The sequence below is a fragment of the Rattus rattus genome, chromosome 13 (assembly GCF_011064425.1).
Source record: "Rattus rattus isolate New Zealand chromosome 13, Rrattus_CSIRO_v1, whole genome shotgun sequence".
In the NCBI taxonomy this organism is placed as follows: domain Eukaryota; kingdom Metazoa; phylum Chordata; class Mammalia; order Rodentia; family Muridae; genus Rattus; species Rattus rattus.
The window spans coordinates 41,887,412-41,897,686 of NC_046166.1; the positions used below are offsets into that span (position 1 = coordinate 41,887,412).

General features: G+C 42.6%; 1 protein-coding gene across 1 annotated transcript; it reads left to right on the forward strand.

The window, feature by feature from the left end:
- The first annotated feature begins 7,206 nt into the window (after positions 1-7,206).
- Ankrd37 (ankyrin repeat domain 37) lies at positions 7,207-10,231 on the forward strand. Its single transcript, XM_032918977.1, has 5 exons — positions 7,207-7,441; positions 7,650-7,802; positions 8,670-8,761; positions 9,343-9,549; positions 10,009-10,231. Coding segments are annotated over exons 1-5 (480 nt in total). The 5' UTR covers positions 7,207-7,414; the 3' UTR covers positions 10,010-10,231.
- The last annotated feature ends 44 nt before the right edge of the window (positions 10,232-10,275 follow it).

Below are 10,275 nucleotides of genomic sequence, written 5' to 3' on the forward strand. Positions count from 1 at the left end.
TGTGCGTGCGTGTGCGTGTGCGTGTGAGTGTGCGTGTGTGTGTGTGTGCGCGCGCGCGTGCATGAATGAATGCAGAGGTTGGAGAACAAGGTGTAGGAGGTCAGTTGTCCCTTTCTACCATGTGGGGCCTGAGGTCAAATTCAGATGTTAGCTTGGCACTAAGTGCCCTTACCCACTGAGCATCTCCATAGCCAGAACCCGTGACTTTGTGAGGAAGAGTGGGTAAAACACATACAACATTCCCTTCTTGGGTACTCTTTAACCCCTCTCATGCCTGTGAAGTCAGCTGCTCTGAGTGCTAACTGACAACCTCTTTCTGTAGATTGATCCTTGGTAAGTCATGAGTCTGGCAGACAACTTAGACCATTGTCCCATTGAGAGAGGCAGTCCATGTGGGGCGCCCCTGCACATTCTTGCTGAATGCAGGAAGAATGAAAAGTTCTTCCTTGAGCCTTTCTCAGGCATGTGCTTTCAGTTAGTAACCTTAAAGAATAAGGTCAAGTATCTGCATAAGCTTAGAATGACTCTCATAATGCTGTCTTCTGGGTGTATCAGTATCTCAGGGGCCTTTTGAGTCACCTCTGTGAAAACTGGGGACCAGGGTGGGCTGCGGAACTGTCTCTGGCTCTAGTATCATGCTGACAAACCTGGGGTGTTGTTTACAGTGAGTAATAAAGCCATCCGTCTCTGACCCCGGAGTCTGGTCTTCTGGCAGTGTCCATGAGACAAACTAGTAACAGTCACGTATCAACTAAAAATGTCATCTATCCACAAGTGAGAGAAAGTTAGAGAAAATCATCCTCACTGGAAACTCAAGACAGTAATGAAGCAAGCAGTGAGTATCATTTTCTTTCCTTTCCAGAAAAGCCCATTTATTTAGAGGACTTGCTCCCATGCCCTTCCTTTGGGGTGTGGCAACTTTACATCATTCTCTGAAATGAGAAGGAAAAGGTAGGAGTAAAGATGTCTATTACAACCCCCTAAGCTATAGTAAGCATTCACTGAGAGTCAAATATGGTCTTCTTTCAATTTTTTCCAATTTACATTGTATTCGATGAACAATTTACCTTGTGAACAATGAAACCAATGAAGATGGAGTATATATTCAGAAATCTTAATGGTAATTGCAAAAATAGAATTTTCGTCCAGGGGTTCCTGTTTGGAAACCTGTGTTGGCCAGTTATGGCTGACAGGTTCTTTTAAGAGTCCAGTATTGGGTGTTGGAGCAGGCACAATGAGCCCAAGGTATGGCAAAAGTATTTCCCAGACCAAAATTAAGAGACACTGTAGACACTGTAGACAGAAAGAAGTAGGTGAATTCTCAGAGACAGAACTGTGTCCCTCAGAGGGCATGGGTGTCTTTATGACAATAAAGAGGTTACCTGGTTTTGCCTCCAGGGTCAGTTGAGTAGGGTCATATTTGGATAGAGTTCAAGGGAACAGCTCACTATTGGAGGTATATGCTTTGTGACACTACAGTTCCTCCCAGACTGGCCATGTGAGGTGAGGCATCAGTGACTTATTTTCAGTTGGGCTCTAATTGCTTTTCTGAGGCAGCACAGGTCACTGAGACCAGCTTCAAGCAGTCTGAGTCTGTTCCACAAGGGAGTTTACTTCCTATTTTTAGCCTCCTTATTTTTGCCCTTTTCCATCAGGGATTAATCCTAGAGCTCACATATTAGGCAAGTACTGTACCACTGAGCTTTTATCAGCTCTTTGCTTGGTGGATTTCACTCAACACCCAATGGCAAATACAAGTACATGTAATTTAGTGATTCTATACATAGAATCTATAGAATGTTTGCATAGAAAAGCTCATCTGTTGTTGTTATGAGTACATGGTAAAAGGTGATTTACTTTTAGAGATCTGGGTAGCGAAGTCCATGAATAAAACTCTTTCATATGGAAAATTGTTCCTCAGCTTCCCAGTGTAGCAACAGCTAAGCACAGAAGCAAGACAAAAATCTGAAGCAGCAAAGTTTAAATTGATCTGCTGTTCTAGAGACTATGAGGAACACATCAAGCAGGGACACTCAACTATATAGAAAACAACCCCGAGAGACCCACAAGGTTGCTGTCCCTGCCCCGAGTCCTTAGACCATTCACAGGTAATTCCAGTTATCTTTAGCCATCTGGGGATGGTGTCTTTCTCAGAGAGGTCACAGATTGCAATTTTAGAGCAAGACAGACAGGGGATGTTTGATAGGAGGAAAAGGTGGTCTTCGGTTTGAAACTGGGGGTTGGGGTGGGGTACGATCCTGCTCTCACTGTTCCAGCTTCAATCTGAAATGACCTCTCCTGAGTCACACTTATCAGCTTGTTTGAGAAAGTTTCGAGGTAGAATCAATATGTCCCTTTGGAGCCTATCTTAGGTGTATTTTACTGCTGGCCCTCCTCCCTCCACCCCTCCCATCCTTACCTAGCCTACTTTTCCTATAAAAATTTGAATCTTATTACCCCCAAGAAAAATGAGGAAAATGCATGCATAAAATTGATCAAAGCCTATAGCCCACAGATATTTTTTTAAAAATGCACCTCATTACAAAAACAATTCTTTCTTTCGTACCCTGTCAAGCTCTGTATCATTTGATCCTCTGGACTTTGTACAGTAAATTTTTAGGAAGGTTAGGTAGTAATGGAGCCAAGATTTGAATCTAACTGTGTACCACTAAACAAATCAGTCACCAGCGTATAGTGCGATGACAAGGGTGTAATCAGTTCTATAATAAAAGATAACTTTAGAAGTTCTAAACACTTGGCAATTTTTTTTCGAAGAATGTTCTACTTTCCAATTCCTTTGAGTAGGAAGCAGAATTTCAGCAAGGTCTGAGAATGGCTAGATACAAGTAATTTCTGTGCATAACTGCAATGATATTTTTTTTGCCAAAGTCCAATTTTCTCAGAAATGTACACTGTCAATTATACCTGCATATGATAATTTAATGATTAAAATGGTTTATTGCTAGGCCTATAGGTTCATGCTTCTAATCCCAGTGTTCAGAAAGCAAGGGGCAGGTGATCTCGAGGGATCTAAATATAGAGAATCTCTCACAAAAGGCAAAAACAAGAACAAATAAACCAAAATCAGATTTATTAGATGATTTGGGAAATTCAACAGTTTCCTTTAAAATTGGATATTGTTTAAAGTACCTAGGAAATATACTTAGAGCAGATTTTGAGCAGACTTATCTTTACGTCACTCACTGTACTGATTTTCATTTGGTTTAACTATTATTTGACTCATAAGATCAACATTTTCTTTTTCTTCTCTTAGACACAAAGGTTAATTTGAATGGGATGCTAATATTTCACCATATTTGAGTTTTTAATATGAAAATGTTTCAAGTTAGGTTAAGCAAATTGTATTTCAACTATATGAACATTTTATTTAAAAATTTCACAGTACAACGGGGTTGGGGATTTAGCTCAGTGGTAGAGCGCTTGCCTAGCAAGCGCAAGGCTCTGGGTTCGGTCCCCAGCGCCGAAAAAAGAAAAAAAATACACAGTGCATGTGTGTGTTTGTGTGTGTGTGTGTGTGTGTGTGTGTGTGTGTGTGTGTGTGTGTATGCACGTGTGTTTGAGGGTCAGAGGACAAGTTTCTCTCCTTCTACTGTGTGGACCTCAAGGTTTGAGCTCAGGTTGTTTAGCTTGATAGCTAGCGCCTATATGGACTGAGCCATCTCGTTGACATTTTATGTGCTATAGATGAAAGAGCTAGGATGTATTAAAAGTGCAGTAAATGTCCTCTGATAAACTAATGGGAATGAGAGTTGGCTAAACAAGGAAAAGAGATTAATAAAAAGGTACATAAGCTTAGCTACATTTTGACTTATGATGCATTAAAATATTAAAATCTTTTTTCATGTACACTGAAGCAATTTAGTTAGCAGTGAGCTGTGAGAGTTTATAATTGTCTCTTTCTTCCTTAAGTCATAGACTGATGCATGAGTATGTTGCTTTAAAAGAAGTGTGACTTTTTAAATGCCCATGAAAAACCCTGATATAGAATGACATTTCCCCATCATTTGTGCATACATGTTCATGTGGGTGGTTGCTAGTGCACACGTGCATGTGGGTGGCTTGAATGAGAAGGGCCACATGGGTTCATGTGCTTGATTGCATGGTCCCTAGTTGTGGAACTGCTTGGGGCAGATCAGGTGTAGCTTTGTTGGAGGAGATGGGCCACTGGTGGGGCAGGGGGGGTTGTTTAAAGTTTCCGAAGCCCACTCCATTTCCAGATTCCCAGTCTCTCTATCTCCCTCCTCCCTCCTTCCTTCCCCCTCTCTCCTGTGAGATATACACTCACAGCTACTGCTCCAGAGTCATGCCTGTCTGCCTGCTGCCATGCTTCCTGCCATGGTGGTCATGGATTGGAACCCTCTGAAACTGTAAGCCTCCAATAAATCTTTCTTCTATAAGTTGCCTTGGTCATGTTGCTTCAGAGCCATAGAAAAGTAGGGTAGTGTGTGTGTGTGTAGGACAGAGGTCAGCTTTGGGTGTCTCCAATTATTTTTTCTTTATTCTTGATAATTTCATACATGTAGTCAATGGAAATGATTATATTCAACTTCTCCCATAATCTCCTTCACATATCCCCTTCCCAACATCATGCTGTCTTCTTCTAAATAATACACTAAATCCACATTAAGTGTTGCCTATGTATGCATGGGTGTGGGTCCATCTGATGAATCATAGGAAACCTAATTAGGGGCCATACCATCAAAAGAAAATAAAAAGAATGATACCCTCTTGAGTATTTATAAACTGCTAATAGCTCTTCAGCAATTGGTGGGGCCTGAAGATAACTCCCCGCCCCCAAACTTATACTGGAATGTTAGTTGGCTTGATCTGGTATAGCTAAGCACAGCAGATGAGTGTGATAACCATACTCTGTTCAGCAGTCAGCAGAACTCCTGTCGTCTTCCTGCTGATACTATTTTTAACACTTCTTTGCCAACATTCCCAGAGCCTTGGCAGGGGTGGTGGTGAGGAGTAGATAAAGAAGTTGTTTTCTGGATGAGCATTGAGTAAACTCCAAGAAGACTTAGGTTATTACATGAAAACTGCAATGCAAGGCATGGAGTACCTCTGGGAGACCTCAGGAGTCTCCAAAAGTATATGGCGAAACCCCATTGCTGAAGATGACAGACCCCATGGCTGCAGGGCAGAGAGACACCAATCTCAGGGCTACTGGGAAACTACCTCCTGCTAGCTAGCTTTCACATTGTGCTTTTACCTAGTGTGGACTCCACATATGTCAATCACCTACCTGGCTAAGCAAGCAACATAGCCCATCACTGCAACAGTGGCACAACTGTTATGGGGTAACTGCTTTCTGATTGGATCTGAAGCTGGTTCCTCAGGAGAGAATATCATATTTGGTACTGTAATCCTGGTCAAGAGTCCATGGATGGGGAAGTCATGTGCCCTGAGGTAGAATTTGCCATTGTTATTTTCTCAGGCCAGGTTTTTCAAATAGCCGTGTGTGCTTGTGTGTGTGTGTGTATTTGAGAGTAGGGTCAATCTACCAATCTCAGGGATTCTCCTATGTTTACCCCCTACAGCTTTGGAATTTCATGTGCAGGTAGCTGACCTTGTTTGTTTTGTTATTTATGTGGGAGCTGGAGACTGAACTCATATTGGTATGCAAATTACATTACAATCTTATAAATGGTCAAATTATACACATATGAATATTTGACTATCATATTTGATTCATACCTGTATCATACACCTATACAACTAAAGTAGAGTTAAATACAATTTTTTTTCCAGGCAATTAAGAGCCATGGGTGGAAAAAGTTTTAAGAAGCCTAAGATTTTGGATCACCACAACAGGCAGTGTGTCTTATCAAAGAAATATTATTGGTTAGTGAAACTAAATGGTTGAGAAGTTTGTGACTATTTGGGAGAACTGTGTCTACGATAAACTTGCTGTTCTTTAAAACCAGCTTCATACTGGTTGAGATATCTTCTGTTACAACTATTGAAAAAGAATCCTTATTAAAATGGGAAACCAAATATTTAAATAAAACTTCCTTAGCGACGATTTACAGGAACAAATACATTATACATTTTATTTGAGGTATAACCAGATGTTAATAGTCTCTTACCTTTATGTTTCCCCTGTTAACATTCCCTTTACCACAGTCAGAAGTCAACAGGGTTCATTACCAGGAATTCACACTTTGTAGTTATTACATTGTCATGAATTTTACCAGTAGTGCCGCGTTTCCGTTTTAAAATCTCACCCTAAACTGTTGTTTCCTCCGGTCTGTTTCTCAGACTTTACTCACTTATGACCTTGAAGGCTTTGAGTAGTATGAGCCAAATATCTTGTGAAGAGTCCTTTTGATTCGGTTTATCTGACGCTCTAATATAAGTTCTGGGTTTTGGTGGAGCCCTTCTCATGTCCTAGAGCAGGCATTCAAGGGTTTGTGCTGTCAACCTATCACTAACCTTAACAATCACCTGGCCTAAATAGTATCTGGCTTTTTTCTTCATTGTAATCTTTTGTTTTTTCCTTTTCATATTCCTAATAACCAGAGTGAGGGCCATCCTTGGCAAACTCCTTGTATTTACTAGCTATTTCCGGGCCCTGGGGACATGTGACAATGGCTGGCTTATTTCACAGGAGTCGGCACCCTGCTCACAAAGAAGCTGGCAGCACTGGCTGATAATTCACTTAGTTTGGGAGAGCACCTCCTAAGGTAAAACTCTGGTCAGAGTCCCATCGCCAAGACCTCTAACGCCCCCGCTGAATCCCCTTCCTAAGCATCTTGAGGCGCGCGCGGTGCTATAGGACTTGAAGCAGAAGGAAGCTCCTTCCGGCCAAGGTGGAAGGGGAGGACGCGGGGCCTGCAGGGTGGGTCCCTCTTTTCCCGGCTACGTGCGTGCTGGCAGACAGAAGCCCCAGTACAGGCGACTTCCGCTTCTCCAGAGGGATAAAGGGCTTGACTCCACCCAGCGGTACGTGCCTAGTTCTGCTCGCGTCATGGCCGCCGCCGAAGCTCAAAGGCCAGGATATCAACCCTCTTCACCCATGGCCTTCACTGCGCATGCGTGCCTACGACCCCCTGGGCTTCACTCCCAGAGGGCGGACCCAGGTGGGTCATCCTGGCCAATCAGCTGGCAGGCCGCGTAGCAGGCTCCGCCCCCTCCCATCGCTCCGGGTTCCGGGCTGCACGTGTCACTGTTTGGGTACGTGAGGCCGCTGCAGGGCTGGGAAAATCGAGCTGTGGAGAACTGGGCGGTGGGGACACTCCTAGGCTGGGGAGCGGCGGGGAGGGGCCACCGCCCTCCAAGTCCCCGAGAGCTTTAAATTCTCCTGAAAGGGGGCAGTCCCATGCACTCTTACCGACCGGTTTCGCCTCGCTGAACTCCCGGGGACACTTGTCATCTGCTTTAGGGGGCGATGCTGTTGCTTAGCTGCAACTTGGAGGTGAGACTCTCACCCCTTTACGTCCTGCAAGTTAGATCTCCCAGAGGTCTGTCTTGGGAGCTCTAGCAAGCGTGACGCTGGGTGACAGAGCGCTGGGTTACCAGGTCAAACCTTGTCTGGTTTTGTTTTCTTTTCTCGTGGAGGGTGGATTTTCAGCTCAGAAGGCTCAAGCAAGACAGGACGGTGACAGTCTGTTCTTTTCCTGCAGGAGGATGGCCTTAAGAATTTGCTGGAGACAGGAGCATCAGTCAACGCACCCCCGGATCCTCAAGAGCAGTCGCCTGTTCACCTAGCTGCAGGTGGCGGCCTTGCTTGCTTTCTTCTCTGGCAGCTGCAAACGGGTGCTGACCTCAACCAACAGGTAACTAGGTAACCTATTGTTGCTATGTACTACCCTCTCCTCCACCCAGTGTCTGCACAAATATTTCCCAGTTGCGGGTTTCAGTTGGTATAAAGAGCCATGTAAGAATTTCCAGGAAAAACATACTGCAAGATGGTAACTTGGAACTTGTTTAGTATCCACATTAATAAAGCAAAAACAAGCCATTGGGATTACTTTTTTTTTTTTTTTTTCTTTTTTTCGGAGCTGGGGACCGAACCCAGGGCCTTGCGTTTGCGAACCCTAGGCAAGCGCTCTACCACTGAGCTAAATCCCCAACCCCCATGGGATTACTTTTAATAACTTAATCCAATACTGTTTTAATATGTAATTATATCAGCAGTGATTGAGATGCTATTTTATTTTGCTTTCCTACCACAGTTCAGTGTGTATTTTACTTTTATGGCATAGTTCAATAAGTCTACCCACATTTCAAATGCTCCTTAGCAATAGGTGGGTACTGGCTACTCTCACATTGTATAGTGTGTGTCTACAGGACTTTTAAGAGTACTTGCTGTTTGTCCAAGTCCCATCAACCAGGAAATAATGTGTGGGAGACTGTCTACCATCAATTCTTTGAGTAGCCTTCATCATTAGAGTGTGATGAAGTTTTCAATTATAAACCTTTGCCTTCTATAGAACTCTAGTTTGCTGGCAGTCCCTTAATTTTTAATGTATGAGAATATGGCTATGTGTTTTTTTTTTTAATGGAAACTTTGTATTAGCACAGCAAGAGAACTTTGTCAAAAATACAATGAAATGAAATAGTTCTATTGTTACAAGGTATTACATTGCCCACTGGCTTCTACAGAATGTTTGGAGACACTAATGTGCTGTCTTATCCTACAGGATGTGTTGGGAGAAACTCCACTCCACAAGGCAGCCAAAGTTGGAAGCCTAGAGTGCCTTAGCCTCCTGGTGGCCAGTGATGTCCGGATTGAGTGAGTATAAAGTCAGTGGCTTAAAGCTTTGTGTTTTCTTGGATTAAACTAATCAGACTCCTAAAGCCTAATTATACATGATCTTACAAATAATGCTTGCCTAACTGGTAATATAATGTTATCCTTCCAGTAATTGAATATTATCAAATAGAGTGAGCGGAAACAGATCCTTGACATTCAGAGGTGCAAACCTTCATGGCAGATTCTACTACAGTTTTAGCTTAGGAAGACTCTTCCTGTATAAGTTCTTGTTGGCTGTTTATTGAACTGTATGGTTAAATATAGTGAACTGAACACCAAATACTCTTGTCATTCAGATTCTTTCAATAGTGAAATAAGATAATGGAATAAAATACAACACTAGAATGCCCACGATATGCAGTGTGCTAGCCACCGAGCTTACAGCAGTGAACAGAATTTCCCTGAGCTTTCTTTGTCCCATCCCTGTGTGATGCCTGTGTATGTTCATGAGAGTGTGAGACCTCTTTTATCCTGTACCCAGTGTTGATATGTTCTCCAATTTTCTTTATTAGAAAAGTAAACAATACTCTTCACTTAACTCAATTTTTGTCTAATTTCAGCTTATGTAATAAAAATGGGCAAACAGCTGAAGATCTTGCTTGGTCATGTGGCTTTCTAGAATGTGCCAGGTTTCTAACAATGATTAAATGTATGCAGACAGCAAAATCCTCACGTGAGCACCCCGAGGGTGACCCCTATGCTCCTGTGCTGAGACAGAAGCGGAGTTTCAGAACTATGGAGAGCAGAGTGTTGAAGAGAAAGTGTTGGTAAGTGCCTCACAGCTGCTGCCTGCTTCTTTTCTGGTATAGTGTATTGTTGCGCTTAATGTTGGCATTCTAATCTAAGGTCTGGTATATTTGTTTTTTTAAATTTTATCATTGGTTATAGTTACTACTTACCAGCTTCTAGAGACTAAAAATTTGTCTTGTATGGTGGGAATTTGGGGAGAGACCTTCTTTTAAAAAGGTTTTAAAGGTTGTTTGTGTGCTTGTGAGTACACGTATTTATGTGGCAGTGTGTGTGTAGGCCTGGAAAGGACATGGGACCTCTTGGAGCGGGAGTACAGGCCAGGCATTTGTAGTGTGTCTGGTTTGCTGCTTGGGAGCTGGGATATAAATTCCAGTCCTTGTGATTAGACAGGGAGCACTCCTATCAGTGAGCCATTTCTCTGGTCCCCTTAAAAATGTTTTTAGTCTCAACATGTTTTTTTTTTCTCCCCAAAACAGATGATGTCTTGTTGGGCAAGAGGACAGAAGAGGCTTGAAGTCGGGCTTCACTTCAGACAGATCAAAAGCCATTGCTTTGGCTTAACACATGGCTACACTCCTGAGGAGGAAAGCTTTCTTCCAAGTGAAGAGAAATTCATTCATGCATGTGTTTACATGACTAGTATTTTGGATGTACATGTTTTGTTATTTAACTTATTAAAAGAATATTCAAGGAGTTAAATTTTCTGTGCACTCTTTACTATTTAAATTAAATCACAGCTAAGA